This window comes from Cyprinodon tularosa, unplaced genomic scaffold, assembly GCF_016077235.1.
Source record: "Cyprinodon tularosa strain WSP-4 unplaced genomic scaffold, ASM1607723v1 ctg853, whole genome shotgun sequence".
In the NCBI taxonomy this organism is placed as follows: domain Eukaryota; kingdom Metazoa; phylum Chordata; class Actinopteri; order Cyprinodontiformes; family Cyprinodontidae; genus Cyprinodon; species Cyprinodon tularosa.
In genome coordinates this window covers 158,472-179,872 of record NW_024039622.1, presented here as the reverse complement: position 1 = coordinate 179,872, position 21,401 = coordinate 158,472, and the positions used below count along the sequence as shown (strand labels likewise).

Here is a 21,401-nt window from a genome sequence, read left to right as displayed (position 1 = left end):
TTGGAATAATGACATTTTTTTCATCTTCTAACTTATCATTTTCTGTCAGTGTGAGAAAAATGCCCTAGGAGTTGTAGATAGATTCCCAGGCTTTTTTTTTTCTTTTTTTTAGTAGCTCACTTCTGCTTTTCGGCAAGTGAATTTGCATATTAGTTAAATATTTAGTTTGTTAAACAAATATTTAATCTGGAGTGAAATTTATTCAAGAAACTAAATATTTAGTTTGGAGCTAAATATTTATTTAGCAAACAAAATATTTAATTTGCAAACTAAATACTTAGCTCCAAACTAAATATTTATTATATAAAGTAAGATTTTTATAAATGAATGAATGACTGAAAAACTAACCCCCTTATTTTCTCTATAAACACACAAAATAACCATAGATATTTCTCCTAATTTTTGGCTTAACTTTACAAACGGCACCCCAGAATAAAATACCTTTTAGTTTATGAGTTGAACATAAATAGCATTTAATGAATTGTAGCGGCCCCTCTGATTTTTTGATAAGACGCAGAGAGTTTCAAACGGGTGTCGGTTTATTTCGTTTTTTCCTCAACGAGCACCATGCATTACACCTTGAACACCGTGAAAACTAGAGAAAAAACAGAAGAAATACAAAATGCTACAGAAAAAACAGAAGAAATACAAAATGCTTCTCTGTAGTTTCACAAATAACACACATAAATCATGTTCAATCTTTTCATACCTCATTCCGCTCTCCAAGGGCGCTAATCAATGTAGCTTCCATCTGCTAGCATGCTCTCTAGCTAGTAACGCTCTCACAGCTCAAAGCTCTTACGAATAAAAGGTACGAACAATACAAAAATAATACATGAAATCACAATGCAAATATTACTTTACAGGATTCAAACAGATGAACACGATAAATATAATATACTTTTAAAGTTTTACCGTTTCTCTCATCATGTGTGGGCGCGGCATAGTAACGACAATGGCAGGAAGTTTAACGTCACAAAAACAATAGAAGAAGAAGAAGACAGTGCGCTTCAAAATAAAAGCACCAAAACCAAAATCACTGTAGAAACCACAATGTCTTGTGAACACATAAATAACACTGTGAAAGAGAATATAAATGCCATTTATCAGACATTTACACTCCCACCAAATCCTAGTACAATGAATGAACAATAAGCAAAGGTTAAATTGATTGTACAGGATTTCTTATAGTATCATGCTTAATAAAGCAGTGTGCAGTGTTGTCAATCGCTGCGTTCTATTCAGTTTTCAAGAAGCAGCACCAGTTTTTTGATCGGTCTCTCAATAACTGTGGGCTTAGAGGGAGGATCTTGTTTCTTTTTATGAGATTTCCTCTCCCCAACTTGCACTTTGACTCGACGAACTAGGCCGTCGCTACTTTGAACAGTCTCAATCACTCGTCCAAGTTGCCACTGACTTCTAGGAAGGTTTTCGTCTTTAATAATGACAATGTCATTCACTTTGAGGTTGCGCTGAGGTAAGTGCCATTTCTGTCTCATGGATATGTTCAACAGATACTCCCTTTTCCAGCGGCTCCAAAACTGTTCAATAAGATACTGAACTCTTCTCCATCTCTTTGTTGCATACAGGTCCTCTTTGACAAATACTCCAGGGGGAGGAAGAGAAACTTTAGATTTCATCATAATGAGATGATTTGGTGTTATAGGCTCCAGTGCATGAGGATCATTGATACCATCTACTGCTAATGGGCGGCTGTTGACAATAGCCATGGCCTCATATAGCAGTGTCCTGAGAGAGGCATCATCAAGTCGACCTGGGCACTGTGCCAAGGTGGCGTTCAGCACATTTCTAACGGTTCTGATCTGGCGTTCCCAGACGCCGCCTGCGAGACTGTCAGAGGGGGCATTGAAGACAAACTCACATTGCTGCTCAGTCAGGAAGATTTCCAATAGCTTGGTGTCACATTGTTTAAGTGCTTCCTTGAGCTCATTTCTGGCGCCAACAAAATTGGAGCCTTGGTCACAATGTAGTTGTTGAACAGCTCCTCTCAGGCTGATGAAGCATCTCAATGAGTTGATGAATGAGTATGTTGACAAATCTTCGAGCATTTCAATGTGAACAGCTCTAGAGCATAGACAAGTGAAGATTAAGCCATATCTTTTGTATTCTTTGGGGGTTTTCTTTACAATGAAAGGGCCGAAACAGTCCATGCCGCTATAAGTGAAAGGTGCTGAGGCTTCGACACGTTCCTTGGGAAGCTCGCCCATTTGCTGCCTTTCTGTCGGTCTTCGAAGTTTTCTACAAAACACACAAGTGTGTATCGGCTTAGCAACCAACTTGCTCCCACCAATTACCCAAAATCCATTGGCCCGAAGCTCCATTAAAGTCTGGCTTCGACCCTGATGGCATATTTTAGCGTGGAAATGAGACACAATAAGCTTGGTGATGTGGCTGTTGTTTGGTAAGATGACCGGATGCTTGACTTTGTGACATAGTGTTGACTGTTTCAATCTCCCACCAACACGGAGGACTCCTTCAGACCAGATGGGGTCGAGACGGAAAAGAGAACTTGAGTTTGGAAGGTGTTTTTCTCCCTGAAGCATCTTTATCTCACGGGGGAAGGCTTGCTGCTGTACCATCTTAATCACTTCGTCGGCAGCCTTCTCACGCTCCTTAACAGTAACATGCTCACTGTGTTGTTTCTGTTTAGAACCCAACCTCTTGATTCTTGCAACCACCTTAAGAATTGTTGTCCAGGAAGAAAACTGACTCAGACGCCCGAGGATGTCGCTACAGCTTTTGGCTTCCGTTACAAGCACCTGAATTGTCTTCACTTCAGGGTCACCAACAAGTAATTCTGTTGGAGAGCTGGGTGTTAGATGTAATTCACGCTCCCAGAGAAACTTCGGTCCTCGCAGCCAGTTTGTTGAATGGATGTCTGAAGCACGAAGACCTCGAGATGCGTGATCAGCCGGGTTTTCCGCGGTGTCCACATAGTGCCACTGACTGGGATCACTGTTATCCCTTATCAGCTGAACTCGGTTTGCAACAAATATGTGGAATCTACGAGCATCATTGTTGATATATCCAAGCACAACTTGTGAATCTGTCCAAAAAACCTCTTCATCAATCTTTATGTCAAGTTCACTCTTTAACATGACACTGACCTTTGTAGAAACCACAGCTGCCGCGAGTTCTAGTCTCGGGATACTTGTGACCTTTGAGGGTGCAACCCTTGCTTTCGCCAACACGAGACTGCAATAGACTTCATCCTGATCATTTTTATACCTGAGGTAAGAACAGGCACCGTATCCCACGCAGCTGGCATCTGAAAAATGGTGCAACTCTACCCTGACAATGTTATGGAAGTCATATGGGTGGTAGCATCTCGGAATTGAAACTTCTTTCAACTTGTGAAGACCATTTATCCACTCCTCCCACCGTGGCCTCATATCTTCTGGGAGTGGATCATCCCATCCAATGCCTCTGTGACACAGCTCTTGAAGGATACGCTTTCCGGTTAGGTTGAATGGAGCGATGAATCCTAATGGATCATAAACAGAAGCGATGACAGACAGGCAGCCACGTCGGGTTGAAGGCTGATCTTTCACGCTGATGTTAAAGTTGAAGGTGTCAGTCTTAATTGACCATTGAATACCGAGCGCACGCTCAGATAGGGTTGGATCTAGTCCTAGAGGTTCGATGTTTGCTGCTCTTTCTGAGGGATCTAAGCAGGCGAGGGCTGCTTCCTCATTTGAGTTGAATTTATGAAGGCGAAGACCTCCTCTTTTGCACAACTCCTGTGACTCAATGATCAGCTTCTTGGCCTCTTTGACTGATGGGACGCTAACTAGCCCATCATCAACATAAAAGTTTTTCTCCACAAATGTTGATGCCAGTGGATAGGTAGATTTGTGTTGTCGTGCCAAATGTTTCAAGCCAAAATTGGCACATCCTGGAGATGAGGCGGCTCCGAAGAGATGAACTGCCATCCTGTATTCCTGTGGTTCCTTCTCCAAATCTCCATCTTTCCACCAGAGGAATTTCAGATAATTCCGGGATAAAGGAGTGACGGAGAACTGATAAAACATTCTTTCGATGTCACAGATGATCGCTACAGCTTCCTTCCTGAAGCGGCAAAGAACTCCTACCAGAGGATTGATAAGATCAGGCCCAGTTAGTAGAGTGTCGTTTAGAGAAACACCATGGAATTTGGCTGAACAGTCGAATACAACTCTCAGCTTGCCTGGTTTTCTGGGATGATAGATGCCATGATGCGGAAGGTACCACTCTGTTTCTCCCTCAGCTGTTGTAGGGGCAGGCTCTGCATCACCTTTGTTAATAGTTTCTTCCATGAATGTTTTGTATTGATCATAATATTGTTTATTGGTCTTTAATTTCTTCTTAAGACACTGCAGGCGAACTGTGGCTAGCCTTTTGTTGTTTGGTAGGTTTGGTGGGCTGTTGCCCTTGAATGGGAGGGGCATCTCATAATGTCTGTCTTTCTTCTGCGTGATGTTGTTGCTGAGGAACTGTATGAAATGAACATCATTCTGGGACACATATTTATCTTCATAAGTTCGCTCAGTGAAGTCTGCTTCTAGGGCTTTTAGAACATCTGTCGCTGCTGGAATTGGCAGTTCTTTTACTGTGAGCCGATGCACAAATCTCTGACTTCCCTGTCTATCTAGGTGGGGGTTTGATGAGTCTATGATACTCCATCCTAGTTCTGATCTCTGTGCAAACGGTTCGTTTCTGTCACCAATGATAACTTCAAGAGGAGCTAGTGCTGATGGACAGTCATATCCAATTAGGAGACCTACATCACAGTCTTGAAGTGGTGGTAGATTATCTGCCAGGTGTCTGAGGTGTGGCCACAGTAATGCTGTTTCCTTCGTTGGGACATAAGACTTGTCCACTGGGATAAAGTCACGGCTGTAGGCCTGCTGTAGTTGGATGTGGTTCTTGGAGTGTAGTCCTCGAACTTGTAGACCATGGACGTTCTTGCTAGATATGATTGTGTCAATAGCCGTCATTGTACTAAGTTTCAGTTTTACTGGTTGGGCACAGACATTCAGTTTGTCAAGTATATCTTCTAAGACAAACGTTGAGTCACTCTGTGTGTCCAGTATTGCATATGTCAGTATTTCTCTGTGTGGCTCTTGTATTGAAGACACAAGGACTGGGACGATACTCGAAGTGGCAGAAGCACGTCGTGTTGATGTATGGGATACAACTGTGTGCGTTTCCAAGCTCTCATGTTTATCTGTGGAAGTGGAAGTATGCGTTGTAGCTTCCACAGGTCTTTGCTTCCTGTCTTCGTGCAAGCAGGTTGGATGACGACGGCTGCATATGTTGCATGTGTGTCGCCTCTTACAATCTTTGGTCATGTGACCCTTTCTCAAGCACCCAAAGCAGAGCCGATTTTCATGGATGAATGCTTTTTTGTCCTCAACGCTCTTCGCTGTGAAGGTCGGGCACTTGGTGATGTTATGAGCTTCGCTTTTACAAACGGAGCAAGATAATTTTAAATTACTGCCGTTTGTTTCTTGTTTCCCTTGAGCAAAAGTCTTTGGTTCTATATTTGTGTTGAGAGCTTTGGCTCTCTTTGGTGATCTTTCATCTATGGCCTCGTAATTTAGCAGCAATGGAGAAGCAATAGGATTGCAAGCTATCCGTGCCTCTTTGCTCAGGAACCTTGTGAAACATGCAAGATCTGGATAGTTTCCAGATGTGTCAAGTTCCTCTATAACAATCCGACTCCACTTGCGCACAATCCATTCTGGCAGCTTTTTGAGCAACTTGTGGTTTTCCTCACAATCATTAAGGATAGCTAGTCCTTTGACGTGTGGGATCGCCTCAGTGCAGCCCTGGAGGAAGTCAGCGAACTGTTGTAGTGCTAGTGGGTCGTTTGTGCTGATCCTTGGCCATTTCATGAGCTTATCTCTGAAAGCCTTTTGAATGATGAAAGGGTTCCCATATCTGTCCTGTAAGACTTTCCATGCTCCATTGTATGCGCTCTCTGAATCTCTATAAAAGAAACTTTCTACTGCTTTGCGTGCCTCTCCCGCAAGATAATTTTTTAGATAAAACATTTTCTCACTTGGTGGGAGAGGTTTTCTGTCAATCAGAGCTATGAAGGACATCTTCCAATCAGTGTACGTTAAAGGGTCGCCGCAGAACGTGGTTGGTTCAGGGACAGGAAGGCGGTTCATGCTTAATGAGCTGGCAATTGCTTGTGCAAGACTGACAGACTCTTGAGTCATTGCCACCTCGGGAGCAGATTGGTGTGTTTGGAATGATGCAGCATTGGGGTTTGATGGAGGTTTAGTTTCCATTCTATAGTAAGATGAGCTATTTTCATCATTAATCTCCTCATCATGGTTCTCAAACCATAAGCGTCGTTAGACCTATTTAAGGGTGACTTCAGCCACCCTTTCTTTGGCATTAGCCACCCTATAATTATTTTGCGATTTTAAAAAATATTTTTTTTTTTCTGTATTTATTTTTTCCTCATATTTTCCCAAAACAAATGCAGTAAAGCACCGAATAAAAGCCATAAAGAAGACAAGTTAATCTGAACAATCATAGGCGTAACTTCCTTAAGGGCTGGTGTGGACATGTCCCCACCAATATTTTGTACACGTATTTTGCTTTCGGTGCTGTGTATATCTGATTAAAACCCCATTCATGCCGCTCCTCAGAAAGAAAATAAAAAAGTTCTCCCCGCTGCTCACCGTTCACAAACCCCGACAAAAAACTCAGAAAAAAGAATCTGTTGCCTCTCGCTTTCTCCCCATCACCCCCCTCCGCCCTCTCCCCATAACATTTGAATTGAAGATATCCGCGGGTGACGGGTCGGGTTCGGTAGTCATCCTAACGGGTTCGGGCGGGTGCGGGTTGGTAAAACTCGACCCATGCAGGTCTCTAAGCTACACTACGTTCAGTATCGTTGCCATAGAAACAGACAACAGCGCCAATATATCAGAATTATACTAAAACACACTCAAATAATTTCCCACATAAAAAACAGGACTTTCAGTCCATTACAGTTTTCCGTTTTTAGAGGGTTGTTTATTTTGCGTTTATTAAGTGATGGCTGTGGTATATTAGCTTTCACTGCTATAAGCTTTCGCAGCAGTGATTGATTAATTTAAACACCTGCTCTACTGATGGTCTATCGGAGTTGGTGTTTAGGTTGAACATAAAGAACACCTTTTATTTGAAGCTTCTTGTAGCTACTGTTTTAATCCCGGCTTTACTTAAAACTTTTTCCTGACTTTGATAGTGTTGCCATTCAGTAGCAAGCACTGCGCCCCTTTTTCTTTTATATGTACACGTACATTTAAGATTTAGCGTGTTAAGTTGACAACTCATGAGCAAGCTGCTTTTTGCAATCTAGCAGGAAGGTAAGGATAGGATCTTGCAGGTGTGACGTCACTCTGCAGGGGGTCCAAAGATAAAAGATTTAAACAATTTTGGCATTGGAATTTCAGATTTAAGGGATTTAGAAAGTTCACTTAGTAAAAGTGCAAATAATAAATCTGATTACCGATTACTTTTAAGCTGGTTGAACATACTGCGACAGACTGGTGACCTGTCCAGGGTGATCCCACCTCTCACCCAGAACGTGGCTAGAGATATGCACCAGCACCTCCTGATCCCACTGAGGGATAAGGTTAAAGAAAATGGATGGTTGAACATAGTCCGCTCTCCCAGATTCTATCAAATCAGTATTGATACCTTCAGGGGTGGATTTAGGAAATTTGGGGCCCTAGGCAAAGACAGGCAGGGGGCCCCCTGAGAAGTAAACCCATAAAACAGACCCATTCTACAGATAGAGAAATGTTAAAAGAATAGACATCCATTATTTGTTCTAGGTTTTGTCCCTCTCTTCTTGTCCCTTTTTCCTCTCTATTTATCAGCGTTCTGATGGCATTTTAGCCAAAGGATTTTTATCAAAAACATAATTAATGTGCACAAATAAGGATTAGTTGTATTAACCATACATGGAAACAGAGTTTTATGGGGCCCCCAGAACTTGGGGCCCTGGGCAACTGCCTAGTATTGCCTAATGGTAAATCCCCCCCTGGATACCCTGCTAGTGGATGTTCTTGACAGAAAGATGGAGTTGCTTAATCATATTCTGCTTAAGGTCCCATAAGATCTTGTCCGAGTCCTGGTTTAAAAGTAAATTAATTTTAAAAAGTGACCCAAAATTGACCATCAATAAATGTTCTACAAAATTGATATATTTATTTGATTTCTTTGATTTGTACTGTCTGTTTAGATTTATGTGATATTTTTTGCACAAAATATATAAGTGAATATTGTAACAGTTATGTTTTCAACTATAAGCATTAAATTGATAAATGTTATTCGCATTTTTTTGGCTTTATCCTTTCCAACAAAAAAAAAAAGGCGTCGCGCAGGTAGCTCCCTTTCCTTATGAGCCGTCCCCAACAACTTTCAACACAAAGTTACACGCTTGTCTTAGACAACGCCTTAGCAGGTGCACTGAAAAAATTCGGCGCGCGCATTATCTTCTGGGGGCTGAGCCACCCTTGTCTCTTAAACCTAGAGACGCCCCTGTCTCAAACCTTTCAAAATTATCATATGCTCTCACACGAGCTGCTGCTATAGCAACGTCTTTTGTTGCTTGTAACTGCAGCAGTTTTGCTCTCTCTTGTTCCAACTGTTTTTGCATTTCCACCTCCTTTTGTTTCATTTCTGACAACATTTTTGCCTCTTTAAGTTTCCATTCACCTTCTAACCTTTGCAGATGTGCTCTTTGGGCCTGGATTTCTTTCATGGCTTTTGAATGTTCTAGCTTAGCTGCAAGCTCTGCTTGTGCATCTACTTTACTGCTGTGGGTACTAGAGTGATTGCTCAATCTGTCCAGAGACTCTGATGATCTTACCGTTTCAGTTTTGGTGTAGACAAAAACAGATCCATATTCCTCTTTGTTTAATATTTCTCTTACCCTTTCCTTCTCAAGTTGATTATTATAATCTTGATTAATAGTCTCCAGACGGTTAGATATGAGGTTGCAAATTTCCTTTGTTAGAGTAACACAGGCATCCATTTTTTGTACAATTTCTGGTGTGGTGTTACTGTTACGTAGGATAGGTTCATACTGCTGGCTTACATCTTCAAGCTTTGCTTGAATGTCTAGCTGTAATCCATTAAGGTCTTCCAATGAACAGAGGGTTTTTAGTTTTGTCCTCGTCTTCCTTGCTACCTGCTTCCAAGAGTCATAGGTCTTGTTAAATGCTTTCTCACGTTTTTTGATGTCTTGGTCATGCATCTCTTGGCCTTTCTCTGTAAACTTTCTTTCACATGAACTAGACCTGAATGGTGTGTCTTTAGGATCGTCTGTCTTCTCTGTCGGGAGTGACATCTTGTTTGTTTGTGTTGCTGCTTTAAGTCGAGTGTAGCCTTTGATTGTCCTATGCCTGAATTTACACTTATAAGCTGTAGTTATCTTTCACCACAGAGTAATAATTATGTCAAGCATTAACAGATTACGGACGTAAAAGGATTTTTTTTTTTTTTGCATAACACAGTAACAACAAAATGTCAGAAAAAGCGCCGTAAGCATTAATATCTAAAGCACTTCTCTTTCAAACCTTTTCATAAGCAGACATGACATGACAGAACCAGTTTTTTTTTTTTTTAATGGTCACTATTTTAGAAGTGTTAGGAACAAAGAATTAGCTCACAAATTATTTGTCCATACAATACCATAAGTCGCTTCAGTTATGTTGTGAGCTTACGTGTGTATTTCCCTTTCTTTTCTTTTTTTTCAGTCTTTTTGCTCCTTGGTGTCCAGTGTCTCGTTTTGCATGTGTAGTCGTACCTTAAACATGCTGTCCATTTTAAGTCTTGCCTGGATGCGGGAGTTGGATGCAAGCGAAGTAAAAAGGCTGGTATCAGGTTGGTTGGACCTCTGATGTGATGCCGTCAGCTTCTCACTGACGATGGCAGGGATGGCGAGGCTGGTGCAGCGATGAGTTTTCACTGTAGCGGCCCCTCGGATTTTTTGATAAGACGCAGAGAGTTTCAAACGGGTGTTGGTTTATTTCGTTTTTTCCTCAACGAGCACCATGCATTACACCTTGAACACCGTGAAAACTAGAGAAAAAACAGAAGAAATACAAAATGCTACAGAAAAAACAGAAGAAATACAAAATGCTTCTCTGTAGTTTCACAAATAACACACATAAATCATGTTCAATCTTTTCATACCTCATTCCGCTCTCCAAGGGCGCTAATCAATGTAGCTTCCATCCGCTAGCATGCTCTCTAGCTAGTAACGCTCTCACAGCTCAAAGCTCTTACGAATAAAAGGTACGAACAATACAAAAATAATACATGAAATCACAATGCAAATATTACTTTACAGGATTCAAACAGATGAACACGATAAATATAATATACTTTTAAAGTTTTACCGTTTCTCTCATCATGTGTGGGCGCGTCATAGTAACGACAATGGCAGGAAGTTTAACGTCACAAAAACAATAGAAGAAGAAGAAGACAGTGCGCTTCAAAATAAAAGCACCAAAACCAAAATCACTGTAGAAACCACAATGTCTTGTGAACACATAAATAACACTGTGAAAGAGAATATAAATGCCATTTATCAGACATTTACATGAATTATTAATTACTTTTTTTATTATGAAACTTTATCATTTCTCATGAAAATCTACTGTGAACAGAAAATCAAAAACAAAGTCTTAAACTGACTAACATCAGAATGTTTAGAACATCTTTAGAGTTTCATTGTCAACCTTGCAGCAGAGTTTTCATGTTTCATGAAATCTGTTAGAAATAAGTCAGACTAAAGATATTACAGGTTTTCTATCTGTCTTTATTCCAGGATTCTTTCGTGTCTTACCATCCCACATTGGCATGTTTTTGGTACTAAATTTGGACTCAGGTCCCAGGTTTATCTCCTTAATATTAAAGACAAGAAAGAGAAATAGATGAATCAACTGCAGCTTGAGTTCATCAGTGAAACAGCAGCAGAGTAGAAAGGTTTTCTAAGTCTTTTGGTCTCGCTCTGGATGCTCCTCAGCCTCCCACCTGAGGAGAGAGGCTGGAACAGTCTGTGTGCAGGATGTGTGGAGAGCTTCATGAGGCGGAGCGCCCTCCCCTGCCTCTAGATGTGCAGAGGTGGAGGACAGGCTGCTCCCTACAGTCCTCTGTACAGCTTTAAGCAGGCAGAGCCATCCTCTCATTAGCAGTGGATCTGCAGCGCCACACGCTGATGCATCTGCAGAGAACGCTCTCCACTGCACAGCAATAAAAGATCCTCAGGACTGAGCTCCCTAGTCCAGCTCTCTGAGGGTGTAAAGATGCTGATGCAAACCCAGCTACTGTTTAGCTGAACCACCTCCACAGCTGCTCCTCTGAGGTACAGGGGATGAAGAGGATCCTCATCCTTCTGAAATCCACCACCATCTTCTTCCTGTTCTTCATATTGATACAGAGGTTATTGCCTCTTAACTAATAAATAATTATTTATTTATAATAATTATTTATTTATTAGGTTTCCTCTCTCTGTTCCTGTCAGTGTGGTAGATTTGCTGAGACTCTGCTCCTGTGGCTCCTCCCACAGTGTCTGATTAGCAGCTGTAACCACAGTGACTCTGATCAAACAGGAATTAGCAGAATCCATCTGATATGAAGCTGAGCTTTGAATACCACTTCCCTCCTCTTTGAAGAGGAGTCAGATATCAGTGTTCAGCTTTTTGTACAGCCTCTTCTACACTTTGTATCACTGTGTTTGCAGAGCACAGTAGTAGAGAGCTGTGTCTGCTAGGGTTAGCTCTCTGATGGTCAGCTTAGTTGTTGAAGAGGTTGTTTCTGAAGCATATCTGTTGTCAAGATTAAACTCAGCAAGAAGTCCCTTGCCTCTTTTCCAGAGGATAAACTGAGGAGCCTGAAGGTCAGAGTGATGTCTGAACCAGTGAAGGTCTGCTATGTCTGCAGTTGTCTCACAGCTGCAGCTGAGTGAGACACGTTGTCCTTCTTTCTCTCTAACGTTATTTGTCGCAGGCAGGGCGGATTAAGGAAATGTGGGGCCCAAGGCAAAGACAGGCAGGGAGCCTCTGAACTGAAAAGACAACAGATAAAACAGACCCATTCTACAGATATAGAAATGTTAATAGAATAGACATCCATTATCTGTTCTAGGTTGTGTCCCTCTCTTCTTGTCCCTTTTCTTCTTGTTTTCCTCTCTATGTTTTGTACTCAGCTGACTTTTCATGCTGTCTCTAAAGGAATGAAAGATTTTTTCCAAGCACTAAGCTCACTTAGCTGATTGCTCCTTCCTGTGTTTCCAAAAAGGCCAAAGTAAATAACCCAGTCCTTCTTTTCACTGTAGACAAGCCATGATCTGCTTATCTGTTCTCCATTTTTCATTTGGATGAAATAATAGCTGCATGAATCATGACAGCAGACAAGATAGAGGAGAGCAGGAGGCGGGGTTACCAATCTACTCGCTCTGGAGAGCAGAGTTCGCTGCTTTTAGATGTTGTCTCCAAAGTCTCCAGTAGCAGAAAAAAGTCTCTAGATTTGGCGCTAGGAGCTTTTTAGAAATCAAAGTGCTAGAGGGGTCTGAAAAGTGGCTAAATATAGCGTCTAAAGCGCTAAGTTAGCAACACTGCTCTTTGCATCGTTCTAAAATGGTTTGCTGCTGTCTGTTTGGACCTTTCTGAACATGTGCAGCAAATGGGCTGAGAAACACTTAATATTATTAGCATTCTGATGGCATTTTAGCAAAATGATTTTTATTCAATTCAGTTTATTTCTAAAGCGCCAATTCACAACATGTCATCTCAAGACACTTTACAGTTCTCCAGATTATCCAGTCAAATTGATTCAAAGTTTTCTATCTAAGGAAAACCAGCTGATTGCATCGACTCATTGACTCCAATGCAATCCCTCACACTAAGCATGCTTGTAGCGACAGTGGAGAGGAAAAACTCCCTTTTAACAGGAAAAAACCTCCAGGTTTATCATAATTATAATTAATGTGCAAAAATACGTAATACTTGTATTAACCATACATGTAAACAAAGTATTATTGGGCCACCAGGAAGTTGAGGCCCTAGGCAGCTGCATAGCATTGCCTAATGGTAAATCCCCCGCTGGTCACAGGATAGATTTCTTCTTCAGCTGTTAGTCCTGAAAAGACAGGAGAGAAAGAATTCATTAGACAGGTTTTCCCTGTTTCTTTTTGGACTTTTAGAACTAAATCTACTGTAAAACTCTGTCAGTTCAGTTTCCAAGATGATGAATAACTGATTATTTTATGTTATCAGAGCAAATGATGCAGAAACATTTAAAATACAGTCTGTATCTTTGGTTAATGGAGCAGCTGGAACCAAAACTAGAATCTCTGCTCTACAACTCACATCGAAAGTGAGAGAGACGAAAACTGAGGTAAAGCAACATGTCTTTGGAGTCCTTGAAGCCACACAGCAGATGAACAATGTTCTCCCCCTGCAGCAGAAGGAGGAACAGATAATGGCATTGATTGAGCTAAAGTTCAGTGGGCGTGGCCTAAACCCAACCAATCAGAGAGTTTTCTGCTTCCACAGCAGCTCTGTCTCTGATCTTTACTGTTTCTTGTCTCTTTTGTCTTTGTCATCAGACCACTGAATCAGCATCCAGTGGGTTAACAGTGTGTGAGGCCCTCTAGTGGATGTTGTGGAGTATTGCAGGTTCTTGTACAGAGTTCTGGTGTTTCCTGTCACTGTGGGCCTCACAGCACAGTAGTAAACAGCAGAGTCTGCCATTGCAGCAGAGGAGATGGTCATCTTCATTTCTTCTTTGGTTCCTTCAAATTTCATTCTGTCCAGATGTTGTACTTCACCTGAAGGTGAGTGGGACTTCAGGAACTCTGGAGGTTTTCCAGGATATTGTCGATACCAGAACAAATTAAAAGCTGATTCTTTCTTGTAACTGCAGGACAGAGTAACAGAGCCGCCCTCTAAAATGAACTCCTCAGTCTTTGCTGCAGTGAGTTGTTGACAGTTTACACCTGAAGGAAGAAAAACAATTATAATGGAAAACAGCAAGGATCAAATAGTTCTGTGAAAGACTCCAACTAACCTGTTCCTATAAGCAGAACCAGCAGAGTAAATCCAGATGTGAGCAAAGACAGCATGATGATCAGAGTTAATGTTTGAACTGTGTTGAATGTGGAAGTTTGTGTCTCTTCTATAGTTCAGTAACAGCTCAGCTCCTCCCTGAAGCTCTCAGCTCCTCTTCCTCCTGCTGAACAGACTCACAGCTTCTTTTGATTTTGGCCACAAGGTTTAGTTTTTATTTTGTTTTTTGTTTTGTATTTTTACGGGGCCCCTGTAGATCTGAGTGATGCTTGTTTGAGGCACGTGGAGTTCTCCAGGGCTCTCCTTGGACGATGGCTATTTTTTCATTAAAATTTAAAACTATCCTTAATTTTTTAGATTTTTCACTATTTTTGTTTCTGTTGTTTTAAACTATGATTTATGTCAAATGTCACGTATTTAATTTAAATTTCAAATTCAAATTCACTCATCAGGTTTATTAAATCTAAGGTCAGTTATAAATTCTAAATTATGGATCATTGCAAAATCTACAACATGATACATTTTCAAATTAAAGAAAGACAATTTTCCCCTGCAGTGATTCTAATTTTTCATATTTATTGTTCGGGGTTATTATTAGTGAGAAATATATTAACAGAGTTACTGTAGGACCTCGGTTGCTGCTCATTGTGTAAAAGCATGACCAAATATGGAATATGTTTTATACCAGATGTCAGCATCAGGGGTCTAAGGTCTGATCACCTGACTTAACTCACCTGTAAACTAATGTTATTAGAACAGAGAACCATACCATCAAGCAAGTTCAATTTAATGGGATTACTCCCAGCCAATCCAGTTTGACCAGTCAGCAACAATGACAGGATCAGCGGTACCACCAACCTGCTTATACTGTAGTAGCCCTACAATTCCTTTTAAAACAGGAAAAAGGAATTAGAAATAGTCTTTCTGTCATGATATGTGGACATTAAGATCTAAAGAGAAGTGTCATCTCCAGGTCAGATCCTGTAATTCACTAAAGGGTGGAGTCAGAGTAAAATAATATTCACGCTCAGGAGAAGGAGGAGGTCACTCCAGTAGCTGGAAGTTGGCTGCCATTCAACCGGCTTTTAACTGGGAAGGGCTATTTTGAACGGCTGCTACTGTAAACAAGCTAACTCATCCCAGCTTTGACTAATCATTAATTTGTGAATGCGCATGTATAAAGGGGCGGGTTGAAGACAGCAGACCAATCACAATCATGAGCACAGAAAGGAGAGCGCCATATTTCACCTGTAAGGAACAAAAACTCACCTTTCAGAAATACAAAGAGGAAACAACGAATCTCAATGAAATTTCAAACTCATGCTGGAATCAAAAAACACCATAAAGCATGGTAATGGATTGTTTACTGTGTAAATTATATATATATATATATATATATATATATATATATATATATATATATATATATATATATATATATATATATATATATATATATACACTATATTGCCAAAAGTATTTGCTCACCTGCCTTGACTCACATATGAGCTTAAGTGACATCCCGTTCCTAATCCATAGGGTTCAATATGACGTCGGTCCACCCTTTGCAGCTAGAACAGCTTCAACTCTTCTGGGAAGGCTGTCCACAAGGTTTAGGAGTGTGTTTATGGGAATTTTTGACCATTCTTCCAGAAGCGCATTTGTGAGGTCGCACACTGATGTTGGACGAGAAGGCCTGGCTCTCAGTCTCCGCTCTAATTCATCCCAAAGGTGTTCTATCGGGTTGAGGTCAGGACTCTGTGCAGGCCAGTCAAGTTCATCCACACCAGACTCTGTCATCCATGTCTTTATGGACCTTGCTTTGTGCACTGGTGCACAGTCATGTTGGAAGAGGAAGGGGCCAGCTCCAAACTGTTCCCACAAAGTTGGGAGCATGGAATTGTCCAAAATGTCTTGGTATGCTGAAGCATTCAGAGTTCCTTTCACTGGAACTAAGGGGCCAAGCCCAGCTCCTGAAAAACAACCCCACACCATAATCCCCCCTCCAACAAACTTTACACTTGGCACAATGCAGTCAGACAAGTACCGTTCTCCTGGCAACCGCCAAACCCAGACCCGTCTATCAGATTGCCAGATGGAGAAGCGCGATTCGTCACTCCAGAGAACGCGTCTCCACTGCTCTAGAGTCCAGTGGCGGCGTGCTTTACACCACCGCATCCGACGCTTTGCATTGCACTTGGTGATGTATGGCTTGGATGCAGCTGCTCGACCATGGAAACCCATTCCATGAAGCTCTCTGCGCACTGTTCTTGAGCTAATCTGAAGGCCACATGAAGTTTGGAGGTCTGTAGTGATTGACTCTGCAGAAAGTTGGCGACCTCTTCGCACTATGCGCGTCAGCATCCGCTGACCCCGCTCCGTCAGTTTACGTGGCCTACCACTTCGTGGCTGAGTTGCTGTCGTTCCCAAACACTTCCATTTTCTTATAATACAGCTGACAGTTGACTGTGGAATATTTAGGAGCGAGGAAATTTCACGACTGGATTTGTTGCACAGGTGGCATCCTATCACAGTTCCACGCTGGAATTCACTGAGCTCCTGAGAGCGACCCATTCTTTCACAAATGTTTGTAAAAACAGTCTGCATGCCTAGGTGCTTGAATTTATACACCTGTGGCCATGGAAGTGATTGGAACACCTGATTCCAATAATTTGGATGGGTGAGCAAATACTTTTGGCAATATAGTGTATATATATATATATATATATATATATATATATATATATATATATATATATATATACATATATATATAAATATATATATCACTGTACTGCATATTAACACATCTCATCTGTCATGTTGGGACCAAGGTTTCTAACCCACACATGGACTCAGAGGGAAAAGTTCAACAGTTTATTGAAACACAATGATATTAAAGAACTGATTCTTGGGAAACAGATCCAGGACTGGTCACAACTGGGTTCTCTGCAGAGAGGGACAGTTCGGTTAGGTGAGATCCAAATACTGTTGCTTGTTGAGTAATGCAGGTCTGTACCTGTTCAGTGAGTTAGGCTGAGCGGCAGAGGGAGGGAACCAGGAGGGTCCAAAGGCAGAAGGTAGGCAGAGGGCTAGGCAGAGTCAGGGCTTGAATTCAGACTTTGCAGTGTTCAGATCCGAGTTACTTTCCAGTTCTCTTCCTGAGAGCGGGCAGGCAGGTTCAGGCAGTTGGACTTTCCAAGGTTCCTCTGAGATCAGACTGCTGGTCTCAGCTGAGAAACTCTTCCAGAGTTCCAGGGTTCAGTCAGGTTCTTCCTAGAAAGCAGAGAGGACAAAAACAGGTTAGATTCGGATTCAGGTTTCAGGGGAGTCAGAGAATCAGACAGGTTGGTTGGCTCAGGCTTGCTAACCGTAACTGGCTTAACACTTTGGCGCTGGAGTGTAGCTCTGCCCCTCCTTAAATGCTGGTCTCCTGATGAGCAAACGAGCCGCAGGTGTGGTAGTCAGCTTCGGCTCCAGGAGACCTAGGGCGCCCTCTGCTGGAGAAAGGTGGACAGACCTCCAGATCCCAACATCATCCCCCAGATGTAACCCATTGGAGTGAAGAGGACTTGGGAAAAGATCAAAATAAAGCAAAAAACTTTCATAAAGTGATGAAAAGAACATTTCACAGATATCCAGCTACTGACTCCTCTGCAATGGCATAAAATCCTTCTATTATACTGTATACAGGAAAATGACCTGAAGATTATGAACTCATTCACAGCATCAACTACATCAATTAACTGGATGGACATCTCAACAGACTGCACAATTCCTGAGCCACTCAGCATCCCCGACAATGGACATGAATTAGCTCATTGCATGATATAACATAGCCGTTGTTGTGAGTTTACCAGAAGATTATTGTAGGTTCGTACAAGAAGGACTGAGTACACAGTAAGGGATTTACACCAACAGCTTCCTGCAGGAGGGGAGAAGGAGCAGCACCCAACACTCCAACACTCTCTCTCTGACCCCCCCTCATTGCAATGCCTTATTTATTAACAGAACATAACACATGGTTGCAAAAGAGAGTATTGTTCTGACAGGAAAGTTGATCAGGTTATAAGACAGAATGCTCTCCTCTTGACTGAATCACAAGACAGAGTGGAGCATCTTATTTCTACAATGTTTCATATAAACACACATTAATTTTATAATCATCGTTGAATAAACCTAACAATTATGAATATATTAAATAACTAGAACTGGAAGTTATAGTTAATAGGCATAGTTATAGTTAATTGGTAATTCAAATCAAGGGGAAAACTAGTTATTTATAATCAGTTGAATGATTATAACTATATTTTCCTACTGACCAGGGTTTTAGCCTCTTATCTGAAAGGTTGGACTCCTGAATCTGGCTGTAAAAAATGTAGTTGTCTTTCACCAATTTAGTAATTTAGACTATGGCTGTCAACAACATTATTAATCACCAAACAAATAAATGTGTCTCTATTCATTCGGTTGCTACTGAAAGAAGAGTGAATCTGTTGGGAGCTGGAGAAGTTCCACCTTTCTCCAGCAGAGTCTGCCGTGGATCCTTCTGAGTGAGCCTCCTGCACAGCTGCAGCCCATCAAGATCATCAGAGGATCCACTATATAAGCTGTCTTCAGACCTTGCCTCAACGCTGCAGTGTTGATCCAGTTGGTCAGCGCCTAAGCCTAGACTCTCAGTGTATCTTTGTGACTTTGAATCCAGCCAGGATTCTAACCGTTGTCTCTATCTTCCAGGAAACCAGTGTCTCCTCTGTGAAGCTCTGGAAGAGCTAACCTGCCGAGCCGACCCGCAGAGCCAAACCCGAAGAACCATAGAGAACCTCCATGCAGCTCAGGACTAAGAGCTGGGAAACCCAAAGCCAAGGTCTGTTCTTTAGTAGACGTGAGACGCTGAAGCAGCAAGCGGACTCTGCTGATCAACTCCTCTCCAGATCCAACAGTGACTCTCCCAAAGCTAACCTCAAGAACCCTCAAGGTACAATCTGTTCTAATCTGGAAAGCAAGCTCCAACGTGCAACGCTAACTGAACTGTCTCTCACGCAGACTCCGGTGAACCAGTGTCCAGGCCCGAGCCAGAACCAGTACATTCTGTGCGCTTATGTCAAAATAAACTTGTTGAACTTTTATTCCTGTGTCCATCAGTGGTGTTCTGCATAATTGGGTCACTTTCAGAGTACCCATCATGACAGAACACTGCGGCCAAACTCAAGGCCCAGCAGATCACCTCACCCGTCGATTGGAGGAGCAGGATGCCCAAATTCAAGGACAAACCCAAACGCTCCGTGAGTTATATCGCCTGGTTGACACTCATAATCATATGCTTCAAAGCTATGCTAACTACTTGAACAGCGCTAATGCTACACCGACGCCTCAACCATTTCCGGGTCCAGTTCCACCTCCGAGGTCACCAGCAGTGACGTCATCCGAGTTCCGCCCAAGTCTTCCAGAGAGATTTTCTGGTAACATGAAAGATTGCAAAGGATTTTTATTTCAGTGCCGTTTGATTTTCCAGAACTCTCCAGGCAGTTTTTCCACGGATTACAAAAAGATAACCTTCATCCTTTCTCAGCTAACAGGAAGAGCTTTGGAGTGGGCTCAGGCAAGATTTGCCACCGACGATAGCCTCAACTGCTATTACTCTGATTTCATCTCTGAATTTACTCAAGTTTTCAACCAAGAAACTGATCAAACAATTGACTCTCGGGAAATTCTTCTGTGGCCGAATTTTCCGGGTTAAAGCGGCAGCTTCCGGATGGAACCAAAGCGCTCTGAAGGGAGCCTATTTCATGGCTTTAAATGAGCATATTAAGGATGAGCTCGCAACTCTTGACGAACCAGCTACCCTCGAAGACTTAATTCGTCTTACGATCAGATTGGATAATAGAATCCGTGCCAGAAACAGTTCTAAGAAGCAGGGGACACTTTCTTCTGCCTCACATAACGTGACTGTTTGTTCTTCCCCCACAGAGCAGCTGCCCATACAGAGACCTAAGGCCCAGTCTCTCCCTCTGCCTATTCAGGCCTCTCATTCTGGTGAAAGAGATGTCGAACCCATGCAGGTGGGACACACCAGGCTCACTCCTGAGGAGAGACAAAGACGTTTTCTAAGCAAATTATGCATTTACTGTGGTGAGAGTGGACATTTCATCGCTTCCTGCCCGGCTAAATCAAAAGCCTGGGCCCGCCAGAGGATCTGAGGAGTCTGGCGGGCCAAATTAACACTAAGAAATCTCCTCGACTGTTGCTTCCTGCCACGTTGTTTTGTTCTAATCAAAGCCTCTCCTTTTCTGCATTCATCGATTCAGGCTGTGAACGGAACTTAATTGATTCGAATCTCGTCCAACAACTCCAAATTGAAACCATTCCTCTGACTCAACCTCTTAGTGTCTCTGCTATTGACGGAAAAAGACTCCACCAAGTTACCCATCAAACTCAACCCCTCGAGCTACTTCTGTCAGGTAACCACCAAGAGACAATAACATTTTTTGTTTTTCCTTCTGCATGCTCTCCCCTGGTGCTTGGTTTCGAATGGTTGGAGAAGCATAATCCTCACATAAATTGGACTGATCGTCACCTGGAATCATGGTCCACTTCATGCCATGGAACATGCCTCCGTTCGGCTGCCCCCTTGGTGGGGTCTCCTAGAGGTGGGGGGGAGATGGACGCTCCTGACCTTTCTTCCGTTCCTTCCGAGTACCATGACCTAGCTCCTGTCTTCAGTAAGGTCAGTGCGACGTCCCTACCTCCACACAGACCATATGACTGCACCATTGAACTTTTACCTGGAGCACCACTACCGAGCAGCAGGTTGTATAATATTTCTAAGCCTGAAAGAGAGACCATGGAAAAATACATTAATGAATCTTTAGCTGCAGGAATTATCCGCCCATCTTCCTCTCCTTTGGGCGCCGGGTTCTTCTTCGTTGGAAAGAAAGACGGCTCCCTGAGACCATGTATTGATTACCGAGGTTTAAATCAAATCACTATAAAGAACAAATACCCACTTCCTCTACTCGCCTCAGCATTCGAACCTGTACAAGGAGCTACAGTTTTCACTAAACTGGATTTAAGGAACGCTTATCATCTTCTTAGGATCCGAGAAGGTGATGAATGGAAAACAGCCTTCAAAACTCCCTTGGGCCAATTTGAATACTTGGTAATGCCTTTTGGTCTAACTAACGCTCCAGCCTGCTTCCAAGCCCTCGTGAACGATGTTCTCAGAGACTTTTTAAATGTGTTTGTCTTCGTCTATATTGATGACATACTCATTTACTCAAGGAACCTTTCTGAACATAAAAGACATGTCCGCCT

General features: G+C 42.2%; 1 gene segment (V, D, J or C); it reads right to left on the bottom strand.

The window, feature by feature from the left end:
* Positions 1-13,592: 13,592 nt before the first annotated feature.
* On the bottom strand, positions 13,593-14,231 carry LOC119775168. The segment is given in 2 exon segments: positions 13,593-14,017; positions 14,089-14,231. Coding segments are annotated over 2 exon segments (480 nt in total).
* Positions 14,232-21,401: the final 7,170 nt, after the last annotated feature.